This window comes from Pieris rapae, chromosome 19 (assembly GCF_905147795.1).
Source record: "Pieris rapae chromosome 19, ilPieRapa1.1, whole genome shotgun sequence".
Lineage (NCBI taxonomy): Eukaryota > Metazoa > Arthropoda > Insecta > Lepidoptera > Pieridae > Pieris > Pieris rapae.
The window spans coordinates 1,989,545-2,006,730 of record NC_059527.1 but is presented as its reverse complement, the minus strand read 5'-3'; the positions used below and the strand labels follow the sequence as shown (position 1 = coordinate 2,006,730).

At 32.6% G+C, this 17,186-nt stretch overlaps 3 protein-coding genes across 3 annotated transcripts; all 3 read left to right on the top strand.

Moving 5' to 3' along the window:
• The first annotated feature begins 892 nt into the window (after nt 1-892).
• LOC110993514 (catalase-like) lies at nt 893-3,640 on the top strand. Its single transcript, XM_022259801.2, has 2 exons — nt 893-1,005; nt 2,187-3,640. The coding sequence occupies exons 1-2, from the start codon at nt 910-912 to the stop codon at nt 3,618-3,620; spliced, it is 1,530 nt and encodes a 509-aa protein (XP_022115493.2). The 5' UTR covers nt 893-909; the 3' UTR covers nt 3,621-3,640.
• Nucleotides 3,641-8,691: 5,051 nt separating this feature from the next.
• On the top strand, nt 8,692-10,610 carry LOC110993510 (catalase-like). Its single transcript, XM_022259798.2, has 2 exons — nt 8,692-8,824; nt 9,155-10,610. The coding sequence occupies exons 1-2, from the start codon at nt 8,735-8,737 to the stop codon at nt 10,589-10,591; spliced, it is 1,527 nt and encodes a 508-aa protein (XP_022115490.2). The 5' UTR covers nt 8,692-8,734; the 3' UTR covers nt 10,592-10,610.
• Nucleotides 10,611-12,232: 1,622 nt separating this feature from the next.
• LOC110993523 (catalase) lies at nt 12,233-15,384 on the top strand. The gene is made up of 2 exons (XM_022259819.2): nt 12,233-12,365; nt 13,185-15,384. Exons 1-2 carry the CDS (start codon nt 12,276-12,278, stop codon nt 14,610-14,612), a joined length of 1,518 nt encoding a protein of 505 aa, XP_022115511.2. The 5' UTR covers nt 12,233-12,275; the 3' UTR covers nt 14,613-15,384.
• Nucleotides 15,385-17,186: the final 1,802 nt, after the last annotated feature.

Below are 17,186 nucleotides of genomic sequence, written 5' to 3'. Positions count from 1 at the left end.
TAGTTACCTCTATAACTGAGACAGCGAGTAAATTTTATATGCATAAACCTCTGTAACTGAGATAACATTGTTTGTTTACTCATTCTTATTCTACCTTCTTCTTCAGTTTTAGTTTCGCTTGTGTCATCAATGTCCTGTGTCATCAATGTAATCAATTGGTGACCAAAGCATATTTGATAAAATTTATAACAACGAAAAACATCTGATGGCTGATACTTCCAAACGACAAACTGAAATGACAGATTTTTATAATTGATACATTCTGTTTCCATATTCGTACATATTACGTGTAAAAACGTGCTTGAATATTTTTGTTGATTACATTTGTATGATTACCTTTAAGTACTATTTTTTTTTATTAAAACTCATTTACAAACATAATACGTTATTTTATTTAATGATCGCACCTGTATAACTGAAATAACCTGTATTCTCACCTCTATTGATGGAACCCTCTGTAAATGAGACAGATATTTATTTATACCTGTATATTTGAGACACTGGGTAAGTGGAATACCTCTATAAGTGAAATGACATTGCAGGTCCCTTGATGTCTCACTTAACCAGGTTTCACTGTAAATGATTTAATTTACTAAAAACTATTTCAATAGTTGAAAGCCTATGTATTTTATATACCACAAACTATGTAAATAGCGTCAGGCATCGTTGCAATTGTAAATTTTTGTTTTATTTAAAACTATTTACTTTATAAAAAATTAAAAATGGACTTGACTGATGAATATTAACGGTTTTAACACGGTAGTCAGGAAATTCTGCAATAATGTACTTGCTGATACGAATTTTTGATGGATTGCAGTATTGCTTTCAAGAACACATAATTACTTAATTACAGCAAATATGAATTGGTTTAACCAGTGTTCGACAAGCATTAATTGAATTTAGTCGATTATGTATCGATTTATTGTTTTACTTTTTTCGATAATAGTTTTAGCTTTTGACGATGACCCCGCTCAGCAGATTGAAGTTTTCCGAAAGAAAACAAAGGTAATATTTTTGAGAATTCAATTATTAAAGGTACATTTAGAACACATATTATGTACACTTTTCTCGGATACAAGTGGGCGGCACCACTCCAGCGACCGTCTTGTTAATTTTTTTAAACCATTGCCATCTCCATCTCTCGGATCCGCATTCGGACCCAATGTGCTGTATGACAACCACTCGGATCCGACTTTTTTTAAATATAAATAATAATATACATTCATACATATTTTCAATATTCATATTTACTTAATCAAAATTCGCCTTTTGGTTTCCGGCTAATACATTGTATCCATTGTTTAAGCTAGGTCTGGATATCCAGAGTTGCTCCCCTCACACTTTAAAATCGATTTTAGTTTAGTTTTTAGTAATTGTTTCTTTTTTGTAATGTTTGTTTTGTCTAAAAATTGTTTCGATTGATATTTGTATGTGCTCTAAATGAATGTCATGTTTGCCTCTAATTGCTTATCACATTCAAAATTGTATTTTGTGTTTGTTTTTACCAATGTATCATTGTGCCGAGCGTTGGCAATCTTTATCAATAAAAAAAAAATGTGTTAATAAAACCTGCTTTGTCTTGGGGTCGTTACCAAAACATTTAATTCAATATTTCATGTTAACAGAGTTGTCGTAATACCACTTTGCCATAATAAATTAACTACTATCGGAGTGCTAGGTTTAACTGTCCGCAACGGCGGATCCAGGGAGGAGTGAGCGGATTTCAGGATTTAGGTGGACCACTATTTGAACATAATGATTTTTATTCAAATATTTTGTCACCATCCAGATTTTATGTAACTACATATCTTCAATAGGAAATAATTATACACAAAGAATCCTTTGATAAAAAGGACGTCTAACTAGTTTTTATGTGTAACCGGTCTCTCATCCTGTTTCTCATTTATAGTTACTGAGTAAACAAAGTCATTTGGACATGAACCAGTTAATAACATTACATTTCCAGTGAAAACTGTTTTTATATGAAAAAGAGCGCGTGACACATTTTGTCTTTGATCAACAGTCTAAGATACAATTGTCTAAGATCATTAATACTTCGAAATACAAGTATTTAAACAAGGCCATTTCAAGCGTCACGAGATTTTATATACTATGTAATAAATATGTTTATTTTTATTCGCACAAAATGAAATATTATTATGTTGAACATAACATTTATTTTCTAGGGACCTATTGGCATTATGACAACGAGTAATGGAGTACCGGTTCCTTTACGTGAAACAACAAGTACCTTGAACACTAGATTACTTTTTAACGAATATCTACTGGATTCTATAACACATATCTTTCGGGAGCGTATCCCGGAACGTTTTGTTCACGCAAAGGGAGGTGGAGCATTCGGCTACTTTGAAGTAACTCATGATATATCGCATATAACTAAAGCTAAAATTTTCAGTGCGGTAGGAAAGAGAACACCCATCGTGGCCAGATTTTCACCCATCAACCCCGAAAGGGGAGGCAACGACCTTCTAAGAGACGCGAGAGGTTTTGCCGTCAGATTCTACACAGAGGATGGTAATTTTGATTTCGTAGGATTTAATACAGAAATGTTTTCCATCAAAGACCCCATTGACTTCACAATGTTCACTCACACTCAGAAAAGGAATCCAGCTACTAATCTATTTGACGCTAATATGCTGTGGGATTTCATCACTCTTCGACCGGAAAGTATGCACATATTCTTACGAGTATTTGGAGATCGAGGCATCCCTGATGGGTATCGTTATATGCCAGGTTTTTCTATACACACGTATCAGTTTGTAAACGAAAAAGGTGAATATTATTTCGTTAGATTCCATTTTATACCTGATGGTGGGATAAGGTTTTTGACGGCAGAACAAGCAAGAATGATCAGTAAAGAAGATGCCGATTATTGTATTCGTGACTTGTACAGAGCTATCGAGGGAGGTGATTATCCATCATGGACATTATCATTCCAGATACTGACCCTGGATGAGGTTAAGAATTCAGAAATGGATGTATTTGATGTAACAAGAGTTCTTCCGATTGAGAAATATCCACTACACCCAGTAGGAAAGATGGTATTAAACAAAAACCCAAAGAACTACTTTGCCGAAGTTGAGCAATTGGCGTTTAGCCCTTCGAATTTAATACCGGGAATTCTTGGTGGCGTTGACAAAATATTTGAAATGAGAAGATTGGCGTATCGTTCTGCACAATATCACAGACTTGGGGCCAACTTTAACAAAATCCGTGTGAATTGTCCGTTTAGATCGCTAACGTACAATCGCGATGGTGAAGCGCCGGTTAAAGACAATGAGAGAGATATTCCTAATTACTATCCTAACTCGTTCAACGGACCTATACCCTATGTAGAAGAGTCTAAATTAATACAAATAGTCGAACATCCACCTTATAATTTTGATCAAGCCAGAGATTTGTACGAGAATCAGTTGTCTGCTGGTGAAAAAGAGAGACTTGTTGAAAATATTTTGTATAGTTTGGGCTCTGTGACCAAGTTCCTGCAGGAAAAGGGTGTAGAAGTTCTTAGTCTAGTGTCACGTGATCTTGCTAGTAGAGTTGAACAAGGTCTACTGTCAAATGTGACAACGAACTATTTGGATAATTATAAAAAATAGACTCGCTAAATATAAATACTCTATGTTCAATGAATTAAATATTTAGAACATAGAACTCGCTTATCAAGTTTATATTTAAATGTAATTTTAATCAATATCAACACTGAAACACGTTTGACGTTGATATTTTAAATTGTTTTAATATCTTTCGTTTAATCATTGTTTGTTTCTCGGCAGTAATTATATAATTGTTTGGGATTGAAAAGCTTTTTAACAATTGAAAAAAATATGGCTGGTCAAAATAAGAAATTACGAATTTCCAATAATTTTACAAATTATGTAGCAATGAGCTGGTATTAAACGGTAAAAACATTAAGTTTTATATACTATAACTTTATTTCATATGTCCATCGTTTCTTACGTAAGTCAACTTTAGGCTTTTTCTCTCGGCCAACACCCTCTGTCTTCTTTGCCGATGAGTAGGGATGTCAACAGGCTCGAATTTAATGACGTGGAATAAGTGATACCATCCTGATCCTATGTTCCAAAATAAACGTATTTTATTTTTTTTATTCTATATTAATATTTTAAATATAAGTTGATGTTGTCGTTGCGAATGTATTATCGTAATCATCATCATGATTACTCTTGAAGTTCTATTGATGGGTTATGTTTGGAAAAAGGTATTAGTTTAACTATGAGTAAATATTACCTAATAAAAATATATTCGGTCCCGGTCCAGTAACTATGAAGTAAGAAGGTAACCAACCAAGAAACGATTGCAGTTGAACGATTTTATAATGCATGGAAAATAAGATAATTTGTACAATCACTTGTTACGTTCCTTGATGAGTTTGTTACATATGTCCCGACGTCATCTATATGTGAAAAGCTGATAATTTTTTGTCGTGGTGGATTTATGGTATATGTTTCGTTGATAATTTTTTATAAAAAATCGAAATTTTTCCCATCCATTTCTCACTCCGGCCTCATTCTTGTCGTAAGCACTGTAAAATATGTCATTTTAAAAATAAGTTTAGTTATGACGTTCTTGAATCAACATGTTTACCTTTCAAACAAGAAACTAGTGTTGTTAACATAGATAGAGAAATCTATCGGCGCAGAGTCGGAGTTTCAAGACATGATTTCAGAGTTAAGTGTCGGGCTTTTAAGCTCTGGAATAACAAGTAAACACAAGGTGAAGTCTTAAAACATAATTATTTAAGAATTATATATGTGTATTTATGATAAATAAACTATATACATACATATAAACATAGGGCTCTTTTTAAAATAGGTAATGCTATTCCAGTCCTACAGATTCCCATCCGAAAAGCTTTATCATCTCAACCAATTACATTCTGTTAGGAAGCAAGTGTAATTTTAAAGTACTCAGAGCGCTCCCATATGATAGAAGGCTGTTTCTAAAAAAATAGGATATTTTCAATCAAACGGTAAAGAATGACTTTGCCAGTCGCACTGTATATAATAGACTTCTAAATATCTACGCACTCACTGTCTACAATATAAAAATGCTTTTAAAAGACTGGCTAAATATTTAGTTACATATTTCATTCATTCATTCACTAACATGTACCGACACACTCATTCACTCAGGCGTGTTGATAACAGTTGACAAAAAAGACGAAATTATATAATATAATAACGAAACATATATTATAAAATCTTATAAATTATAGCGAACTGTTGTCAAATGATTAAACACATTTTTGATATGCATAATATAAATATCCATATAGACCATTTTCGTAAAAAATATGTATCTTTACAGAGGTAAACATACATATAAGTATATAGTATTGATAGAGATCAATACATACATCAACGGAGGACGCACATCACATTGAAAGTTGAATATATATCTTATATGAGAGCGAAACTTAGTAATAATGCGAAATGATTTAAATTGTATGATTAAAAAAAATATACATTCATCAGTTTCTACATACTTAAGTATTATATTATAACAGTTATATGGCAGCTGAGTAAAATATATATATATGTTTGTGTATTTTACTTTTTTTTCTAAGTAAAATAGTGTCTAACCCTGGTGATCTGTATATACACGCTATTCTTAGATCAGGAAGTTCATTATATTTAATACTAGCGTTTAATTAAAAAAAGGCGCATGCGTACTGCGTACAAAGTACACATATCGGAAGTGAAACTTCTTTGTAAATTAATTATTACTAAGGTAAACGCCCAAATAGATGATCATATACCAGTATATGCTCACTTCACGTATTTGTATATCTATATTCACACTGTGTACGTCCTAATAATATAAATGAACTAGCTGAAATGGCAAACGTCGTCTTGCCAAACTACTACCTTTAACTCAGCGCCATCTGTTAGAATTGTATCAAATAATAAACAAATGTTAATGTTATCGTAATTTTAGTAAGGATGCCTATTTTTTTGAAAATGAAATATAGCCTATGTCACTCAGGAATGATGTAGCTTACCAACAGTGAAAGAATTTTTCAAATCTGCCAAGTAGTTTCGGAGCCTATTCAATTCATACAAACAAACAAAAAATCAAACCTTTCCTCTTTATAATATTAGTATAGATAAAAAATCTGCGTTTTCTACACATGACGTTTTACGACAGAACTCAAACACAGAGAGTGTTCAATTGGTTGTTCAATTGGTCTCAATCGCTTTCTCCCTTTTCTTTGACCAAAACGCTGCACGTCTTCGTGACGTTTCACCTTATCCTTTGCCTCATGCGCCTAAAGAAGTTTCATTTCCAGAACATAATTTATTATTCTCTCAGCTCTACGAGTGTATTCTGTGCAACGCCTACCGGGTGCTTGGCTGACTCGAATGATTGACGTTTGACGTGCTCAATGACGGGGGAAACGATTTCGCGTGTGCCCACAATGTTCGCCCTTGAGTCGTTCAGGCGGAAAATAACTTGCAGTTACATTTTATTCATTAACGTGAAAAATTGCTGTGCATTTCTTTTTCAGATATATTATTTGTATGCAATACTTTGTAAAATTGCATAATGATTACACAAAAGTACGATTGGAATCCGGCCTAGTTTCATAAGTTTTTTCAGACCTACATTCTTAGTACAAAAAATTGTTTTTTTGGTGTATTTGCAAACAAATGCACGTATACTGTGATCAAATATTATTAATTATGTATGAAAATTCGTGATCATGCTGATCATGATTACTGGTGAATACTGTTTCTTATTGTCACAGATTAGCTTAATTAGACACAGACGGAAGATTTAAATAATGAAATATATTAAACAACAATGGAAGACGCTTCAGACATACTTGATGGCCATAGATATTTTTACTTCTAGGCATATTTTTTTTATTTGATGAAAATATACATACATTTTTTTACGGTAAAATTATTGCACTTAATTGCAATTGGTATGGCAAATAAAAAAATGATAAATCTATAAAATCACTAGAGTGTAAAAAATATGCAAGAGATTGGCTTGAATGTTATTTTTAATTATATCAATGCGATATATTATTACCGCTTAATACAATTTCTCATAGAATATGCGTATTACGTAATCCCCAGAAGAAAAACATGCGCCTACATTATTTATTTTTATTAATACTGTAGGCATTATTAAAAAATGTTTTTTTAAATAGCGGAATAGAAAATAATTTTCGTACCCTTCACCTCATTGAAAATGTGTAACCATGACCTAGAGTTTTTGTTTTGTTTTGATCGAAGACTGGTTGGTTATGACTGCCTTATAGTATTATAAAAACATATAGCCAATAATTTTTTCAGCAAAATATTGGCAGGAAATATAAAGGTCAGAATGCGATTGTCTCTTTTTATTTAAAGGGAAGAGGAAAGATGAAACGACGGCGCGTTCCGTTTGAAAAATGTTCAATGCTGAAAACGTAGCGTACCATTCTTAAGATATAATGTAGTAAACCTTTTCGCTTCCCGACTTTAAAATTGTACAATGAAACAAAACTTTGAACTGTTAGTCAATACTACTTAAAACTGCAACCCAGAAAACGCAATTTCTTCGCCCAACGTTTTTACTCCTTCCGAGGCCCTTTCTTCTTTAAAACTTTTAAATACAAAATTTTCACTAACATTTAAAAACTCGCACAACATATATTTACTAAAAGTCTTAAACAACATCTTTTCAATCTGTCCTATGATGACACAGAAAATAATCCTATTGTGCGAAAACACGACACAGGGAATCCTAGGTGCACTTTATTTCACCAAATATCCTGTTATTGTGTATTATAAAAGTTTTCTATCGTTTTATCTTTTATGTTTGTGATTAAACAGCATCTCCATTCCAACCAGCGTTGAGACGCAACACTTCCATCTTTATAATAACCATGGAACGCAATTCACATGTAGTTTTGTATTAATTTATTAGTGAAATAGTTACGTCCGATTTTGCATTTATTCGTACAATTTTGTATAACTTTGTATACTGATAAAAAAAAAAATTAACATATAATGAATCTATACTAAATGGTACCAATAAATAACAAAATAAATTGGTTGGGGAAGATTTAGGGTAGTGAACATTACAATATGTTTTTTCCTTAACAATACACATGTCTAGATTTAGAAGTATTTTTAAAATAACTTAAATTACCAAAGTATATAACTAAAATTAAATTAAAAATTCACCACACGACTGCCGACTATGCTTGATTATTATAATATTTATATATTATATATATTAATGATTAATGGTAGGGATCAATATTAGTGATGGTTGGATAAGTCGCGAGCGATCGCCTACCAGTTAAAGACAATTATGGATCTCAACATCCCTAATGCAGGCAAGATGATGATAGAGTGGTGAGGAGGCAGCAAGTCGATGTATCGCTTAGGGTTTTTCAAGATAACACGATCTTCAGTAATAAAGTTTGCGAAGAGGCATGCACCTACGTTGAATCGTGGTATATAGACAATTCTAGATATAGTACTAAAACGTAGTCTGTGTCGCACTTTCTACTAAGAATAGCGTGGTACAATACATTCCAGTAATTCGTTGATCGATTTTTAGGCAATTTTGCAATCATTGCACTATCGTAAGTTGGTCAGTTCAAAAGCAAGGTTGGTCACAAAAGATCTCTATAAAACCAGTGACTGACGTAGAATAGAGCTGATATTCTAAAATGTGATAAGTGAAAATGTATAGGTTTTTAGTTGTTTTGGCGGTTGTCGGCGCAGTTGAGGATCCAGCAGCGAACCAACTTATAATGTTTAAGGAAAGGACAACGGTATGTTTTTACTTAACCCGTATTCTTGCTTTGTAGTTGAATTTATGCTGTTTTTGAAGACGTCGGTTCTTTCATCTGTATAATGAATTACGAACACGTAGTCTCTTGAAGTTCTCTTTTCTTTAAAATACTACAAGAGTATTTTTTTTAGGATCAGAGCTATTTTATTATTTGTATTTAAGGATTACCTAAATCCTGTTTCTGTAACAAAAACAACATAGTGTGGTTGAATTTATATAATGTATTATTTATTTTCAAAGTCTTAAGTAGGATTGATGTTGTAAAATTTGTTTGTTGTGTTTCTTATATTATATAATATTTATTTCTCAGGGTCCGATTGGTATTATGACAACCAGCGCTGGAGGACCTGTAGAGCATAAAGACACAAACACATTAAATTCACGATTAATTTTTAATGAGTTTTTTATGGAATCTGTAACGCATGCAGTTCGAGAACGCATACCGGAGAGAGTTGTTCACGCGGTGGCTGGAGGAGCATTTGGCTACTTCGAAGTAACCCACGACATCTCGCATATCTGCAAAGCAAAATTATTCAGTAAGGTGGGAAAGAAGACGCCTGTAGCTGCTAGGTTTTCTCCAGTAGTTGTAGAACGAGGTGGAAGCGACACATCAAGAGACGCCCGTGGCTTTGCAGTCAAATTTTACACAGAAGAAGGAAACTTCGATATTGTGGGATTTAATACGCCAATGTTCCTTTACAAAGACCCTGTCATCTTTCCTACTTTTGTGCATTCATTAAAGAAAAACCCAGCAAGTAACTTATTTGATGCGAACTCTTTTTGGGATTTCCTCACTCTTCAACCGGAGACATTCCATATGTTTCTTTTGGTTTTTGGAGATCGTGGCATTCCTGATGGCTATCATCATATGCCTGGGTTCGGTATACATACTTTCGAAGTAGTAAATGAACATGGTACAAAATATTTCGTAAGATTTCACTTCGTACCTGACGCTGGCATTAAGAATTTGCGTTCAGAAGAGGCAAAGAAAATAAGTGCAGAAGATGCTGACTATAATACTAGATTACTCTACCGATCAATTGCAAATGGTGACTTCCCTAGCTGGACGGTTAGTTTACAGGTACTGAGTCTAGATGACGTGAAAAATGCTAAAATAGATGTATTTGACGTTACAAAAGTGCTGCCTTTAGATGAATATCCCTTGACACCTGTGGGTAAAATGGTTCTAAACAAAAACGCCGTAAACTATTTCGCTGAAATAGAGCAGTTAGCATTCAGTCCAGGAAATCTAGTACCAGGTATTCTTGGTGGCCCTGATAAGTTGTTTGAAGGTCGTCGTTTAGCGTACAGAGAAGCTCAGCACTATCGTTTGGGTGTCAATTTTAATAAAATTCCCGTTAATTGTCCGATACAGTCTAAAGTTTTGGAGTATAACAGAGATGGAAGGCCTCCATTAAAAGATAACGGAAAAGATATACCAAACTATTATCCGAATTCATTCAATGGTCCCGTTCCATACAAGGACCAGAAACGAGTTGAGTTGTTACAAATTTTCGAGGAAGATCCTAACAATTTCGACCAAGCTAGAGAATTGTATACTAATGAAATGACAACAGAAGAAAGGAGACGTTTAGTCGAAAATGTTTTGTATAGATTAGCGCCGGCCGCGAAATTTCTGCAAGAAAGGGCTGTCAAGATATTTTACGTAATTCACCCAGACCTTGGCAGTAAAATAGAGCAAGGGTTACTGGTTAATAGTACAAAACACTATTGGGATGATTATTAATTATTAAATTAATTTAATGATGCAGTCCATTACAATTGAATTATTTACTAATGTTTAAAACTGTATACTTAAAAAATTTTTTTATTTTTTTATTATTTATTTACATAAATACATTTATTAATAAAATAAAATTTCCTTGAGAATAGATCTCAGTGCCGTAACTATGATTGTTTTATTTTTACCAGGAACTAATTTATACATGTCCTAGATCAGTTATATATAATATATACATAGTATTTTAAGTAAATATACAACTATTTACATATTAAACAAACTATTAATCATTTATATACAATGAAATCAAACAGTCTTAATTTCCCGTACTAAGAATCGGAGGTCAGTGTACTATATTTTTTTCTTCTCTTTAATAAGCATAATATTTTGCAATATTATATTATACGTAGTTATGTTAAAGCTGGTGTTTCACTTGGAGCATCTTTTGATCCAAGAATTAACAGTTAAAAATCGAACTTTACGAGTACAGAATGCTTGTCGACGGCGACATCTTACATTAGCCTGTGTACAGTTTTTGTATGTAACACGTCATCATTGTTTCTTTTAATAACACTTGCCACTTGTGCCTCATATTTTTTTAAGCTTTCACGAACCGATACGTATACTATTTAGGCATCTAAAGAATGAAAAAACAGTGGCGTTCAGGGGGAATCTGTACTTGTGGCTTCGGTGTTAAATATCTCTTAATCTCTATGTATCATTAAGAAATAAAATTACGTCTTTAGTAACCTACATATTGTGAAAAATCATATCAAAGTCAAAGTAAACATTTATTTATTCATATAGGTAACATAATGTACATTTATGAACGTCAAATGGATGTATAGAGAACATTACTAAATATTTTAACAGTTCACTCACAAACTTTTTTAAAAAGTAGCTAAGCCAAATTAACTAAATTTACAATTAAGGCGTCTTGGCTGTTTAAAAAAATAAGAATGTTCCCGGTATATCGCCGCCTTTTGTGAGACTAATGCAGTAGGTCCGGTTTTGCAAAGCAAGTATTCAATACCGATACTTTAAATAAGTTTACAAATATTAAAAATAAAAGATGGTACGCCAATAGCTATTACTATTAATTATTATTTTTTAATTTGAAATTTATCGAACGACAAAGCTTATTAATATTTAAAACTCGATCCTAAAAGCTGTGGAAAATCCAGAACGATCAGCGATGTAGCAGTACGGAGTAAGAAATACACTTATATGAACTCCTTGAAGGACTTTACCCTCAAATGATAGAAATCTTGTATTTAAACGATATCTGTATGTATACGTTTACTTTAACAAGAACTCTATCTACATCCGTTATTTTAAATTTAGTTATACACAATCTAAACTATTTATTTTTCCGTACTAGGATTGCCTGGAAGAGATCGCTTTTAGCGATAATGCCTGCTTATAAGGTAGCCTCAATAACGAATGTTATCTGAATGTATAATTACGAAATAATAATGCAACAGTGTTAATAACAAAAAAATAGCTTTGTATGTAAATTAAAATTATCAGGTTTAATTAAATTGTATAAAAATGACAAACAGAATAGACCTGTTAAGTTACTATATATATGTACATAACTGCACTCCCTTACTTTGTTAATCCGCCAAGAACTAGTTATAAAAGCAAGGTGGAAGTGAGCAGACCCTCGCATGGAATTCAAAGATTTAATATGCATCGTTTTATTTTACTTATCCCCTTAGTGTTAGCTTATCACAGTGATCCATCGAAACAGTTGGAAGAGTTTAAAGACGTCACTAAGGTAAGGTTTATCAATTCCATTAGTTCAACCTTATTATATTCTAATTGAAATTTTTGATGAGTTCTATACAGTTTAAATTTATTGTTGATCATGATTAAAATACCTTTTTTTGTCAAATAGTCTGTTAATATACAAGAATTCTTATATTGTAGAAAAGTGTATTTTAATCATTAAGTAATTTGGATTTATACAAAATTGTTTTTAATCTCAGTTGAAAGTTACGAATACTGATCTAATCTTCGTTAGTGAAATATATAACTCGGCCTTTTGGTAATCAAATTAACTTATTAATAGGTCGAAGTACTCACTAATTATTATTATATTAATGAAGAATATACAGTTTATTATATTAATGAAGTCAAAATAGCGTAATACTCTTACAATAAAATTATAACAAATCGTTTTGAGTAGTAATTTTATCACTATTTTATATAGTACCTAACTCATCGTATTTTATTTATTATTCTCGTAAATTGAAACGTTTTTATTGCGTTTTATTACGTTTTTTAACGTTTATATTCAAAAAGGTGTATTTTAATATGTAATAATATTTAAAGTTGTGCAATAGTTTCGCTTTGTCGTTTTACTTGTAATTTGATTAAAAGTTACCACCCATTAGGAGACGTCTTTACCGACACAACTGTTTATATATATAAGTAAAATGGCAGCAAGAGATTCAAAGAAAGAGAGTCGAGAGTAATTCACATTCTTTGAAGAAGAAGAAGTTTTATTTAATTGGATACTCGCTAATATTAGGATACTTAAAGTATTTTAAATTACTTAGGGTACATTTGTAATTAATTATTTATGGATTTTCAGATACCTATAGGCTTTATGACAACAAGCAATGGCGCTATGGTTGAAACCAAACATGGATCAAGTACATTGAACACAAGACTAATACACAATGAATACTTCATGGATTCCCTAACTCATTTATCCCGGGAGCGGATACCAGAGCGTGTAGTACACGCAAACGGTGCTGCTGCCTTCGGCTACTTCGAGGTAACCCATGACATCAGCCACATTTGCAAAGCACAATTATTCTCATCAGTTGGAAAGAAAACGCCTATAGCAATAAGATTTTCGACTATTGCCCCTGAAAGAGGAGCAAGTAATACGGTCAGGGATGCAAGAGGCTTTGCAGTGAAGTTCTACACTGAAGATGGAAACTTTGATATCGTCGGCCTAAACCAGCCTACATTCGTCTTAAAGGATCCACTCTTTTTCACTACCTTCGCGCATACAATGAAACGCAACCCTGCAACTGATCTACCAGACGCGAACATGAAATGGGACTTTTTAACACTGCGTCCAGAATCATGGAATACTTTTATTAGAGTCTTTGGAGATAGAGGTATATTTGATGGCTATCGTTATATGCCTGGATTCAGTATTCATACCTACCAAGTAACGAATGAAGCTGGCACTCCCTATTTCGTCCGATTCCATTTCATCCCAAATGCGGGCGAGAAGACATTAACATCAGAACAAGCTGCAAAAATACAATCTACGGATCCAGATTACGAAAAACGTGATCTTTATAGAGCAATTTCAGCTGGTAATTTCCCATCTTGGTCGGTCGCCCTGCAAATATTATCTCTGGAAGATGTTAAAAATGCGGACATTGATGTTTTTGATATAACCAAAATTCTACCGGTAGATATGTATCCATTACACCACGTTGGGCAGTTAGTACTAGATAGAACTCCAGAAAACTTTTTCGCTGAGGTTGAACAGCTAGCATACAATCCAGCTAATTTAGTCCCTGGCATACAAGGTGGTGTCGACAAACTGTTTGAAGCACGACGTTTGTCTTACAGAGATGCTCTTTATTACCGTTTAGGTGCAAACTTCAATAACATTCCTGTTAATTGTCCATTTAATACTAAACCTCTAACATATAATCGCGATGGCCGACCGCCAGTTAAAGATAATCAGAAATCAAACCCAAATTACCACCCAAACTCGTTTAATGGTCCAGTTTCATATGTGGACTTCAACTATTTTGAAGTATTACAAATTATTGAAAAAGAAGCAAATAATACCGATCAAATAAGAGAGTTCTATTTATATGGAATGTCGGATGAAGAGAGAAATAGGTTGATTGAAAATATTCGGTCCAGTTTAGTATCAGCTGCAAGATTTCTGCAAAAACGGGCGATTGCTTTATTTGAAAGCATTCATCCAGACTTCGGGTATAGAGTTGATCAAGCTCTAGCCTCCAACACCACGATGCCCTTCTAAGTAATATCAGTAATATATAGTTAATTACAGTTAGTTTATTATATCTTATATTATTTCAGTGTACTTATTATCTTATGTAATGACACGTATATTGTTGTTATTACATACATTTAAGCTATTTACTTTTAAGTGTATAGTGAAGGAAGGATAAAATATATTTACTGTTCAAATCAATGTTATAAAATACAAATAAAGTCCAATCTTTAAGAGAGGGCAAGTAGACCCATGATTTCTAATGAAAAACACACTTACATTTATTTATTAAATGTATTTTTATTACAAATAAAAAAAAAGTACATCTTTCATTACATTACTTATAACAAAGATCAAAGTCATTGTTCGATAATATTTTTAACGAATAGATTTTTGGAATCTTTTTAGGATTGTTATTTAATCCACAATTTGTCTCCTCACTCTCACATTGTGTTTTGAAAAAATACAGACCAATCCTTCTTTCCTTTGATTAGATTCTAGTAAATTATTTAAATGTGTTCCTTGAAACAAAAAAGAATCATTTTTCTCATAATAATGCTTGATTTGTAATTGTTGATTGAGTCATTTGAAATATGGTAGATTTTCCTGTTGTTATATCACACAATATAAACAATATCATCTGTAAATGTAACATAGTTATATATACGTAAATAAAATTCTGTTTTTAAATATTCATCATACGTTAATGCAATTTATTTTATCAGACTTGCGATAAGAACTGAGTGGCTACAGCGAATTAAAAGCTTTTCCCTGATTAATCGGACTAAAGAATAATTAATTTGTGTTTTATTTAGTACTCATCTGTAAAATCGCACGTTAAGTTATATTTTTTGAGAGGTACCTACTGTGGTACTTACCTATGATACATTTTAATAATAAAATAATTAGGGAAATGGAACAGATAAAGGAAAGATTTTTTAATTCAACATGTTTATCAATTGTTAACATCTCATTTCCCAGGCACCTTTTACAGAGAAAAGATAAACTTATACAAACTAAGTTTAATATATACATAATTGGAATATGATAGGATTTTCCAAAAAAGGAAATCCGCGATACTAACACGCCTAGCACCCCATCTTATCTCTTTTCAGTTCTTTGGAATTCCTTTTTCAAGATGTATTCAAAATGAAGTAAGATTAATTTATTTTAAGTGTGCAATTTTTAATCTTGTCGTTAGAACCGCAATTGTAAAGCAATAGATTTATTTTCTATTTTATTAATTTTCCAGCTCAGTTGATCTTACTGTTGCCGTTAGACTATAATTAAACTTAACCTAACCTAAAATTAAACGCCCTACTTTTTTTTTCTAGCAAAACATTTGTAAGTCAACTTTGCTCGACCGCTCTTACTTCATGAATTTCTGTCTTAATCGATAACAGTATAATATTATCTTAGCCCATTGCTATTGAATTATTGTTTGCATTTCCTCCCAAGGAGTTTTCAGAGAGATGTATGTACTTTACAGTGTAACTAATAGACTGGAAAATGTTAGATAAAATACTTGTGTTATCGCACGTACGGTCACACATCAAACTGCTTGAATTTATTTTGCTTATTGAATTATTAACAAGGCGTAAAAAACCTACAGTATATATTAACAGTACTTTAATATAATACAAATTCAAATATTATTTATTCATGTAGGTAACATAATGTACACTTGTGAACGTCAAATAAGAAATATACATTGGATTGGATGCTTCAAATTTTACATTTACTGCCAGTTCTCAAATCAAGGGCGCAGAACGGTAGATAAAAACTCTCCGCCACTCTTTTTAATCGCCAAGTTTTTTTCTTTTACACATCGTTTGTAAGGAGTTGCAACCATTACACCATGTTCCATATGACATCAAACTTGTCCTAGGAGTGTATCAACTGTTGCTGTTTAATATGGAATGTTTATCTAAATATAAATATATACATTTCCACCTATGATTATTTCAAGTAGTTGAAACCTTACACCGTCACAGTCACCTGATGAAGACGGAATATACAAATATTGCATATTTTAGCAGACTGTAAAGACGCGATAAAGCTAATGAAGAAAGCTATTTTATCAAAATCCCAAAAGTTTCTGATCACAGTTTAATAAAGGTTTCGAATGGTGTTTAGAGAAAGAAAAATTTCTTTCAATATTTGTTTGTAACTGGACGTAGTTTATTATTTAGTTTTAGTTAATTAATAAATAATAGTCTAATAATATGACTTGTGTAGCGACTATCGCAATCTGTGCTTCCAAGTGACGCCATACGCCAGATAGTGAGTGAGCTTCTGTACTACCCTTCAGGCAATTGTACCCCATGATGGTCCAAGACGGGAACCGTACAGGAGACGCACTAAGTTAGTGTCCAAAAGCCTCAGGCCGACCTTTGCACGCCAAACTAGACCAAGCGGAGCTTCATACCAACAATGAGGCTGGGGCCAGCCAGTTAGTGGACAAACTGGTGTAGGATTCTTTAAGCAGGAAGAAAAATTAACCTTCCTTTCAGCACACCTATGACTACGATCTTAATCTTCTACTGTTACACCACGTTCGTGGCAAATGTATATATTATATTACTGATTGATATATGGACG

What these genes read in the sequence shown, in the direction of transcription:
- LOC110993510 (XM_022259798.2), top strand. Translation starts at nt 8,735, where the DNA reads ATGTATAGGTTTTTAGTTGTTTTGGCGGTTGTCGGCGCAGTTGAGGAT. An exon ending in TGTTTAAGGAAAGGACAACG is followed by an intron (nt 8,825 to 9,154) that starts GTATGTTTTTAC and finishes TTTATTTCTCAG; the next exon opens with GGTCCGATTGGTATTATGAC.
- LOC110993523 (XM_022259819.2), top strand. Translation starts at nt 12,276, where the DNA reads ATGCATCGTTTTATTTTACTTATCCCCTTAGTGTTAGCTTATCACAGT. An exon ending in AGTTTAAAGACGTCACTAAG is followed by an intron (nt 12,366 to 13,184) that starts GTAAGGTTTATC and finishes ATGGATTTTCAG; the next exon opens with ATACCTATAGGCTTTATGAC.
- LOC110993514 (XM_022259801.2), top strand. Translation starts at nt 910, where the DNA reads ATGTATCGATTTATTGTTTTACTTTTTTCGATAATAGTTTTAGCTTTT. An exon ending in TTTTCCGAAAGAAAACAAAG is followed by an intron (nt 1,006 to 2,186) that starts GTAATATTTTTG and finishes TTTATTTTCTAG; the next exon opens with GGACCTATTGGCATTATGAC.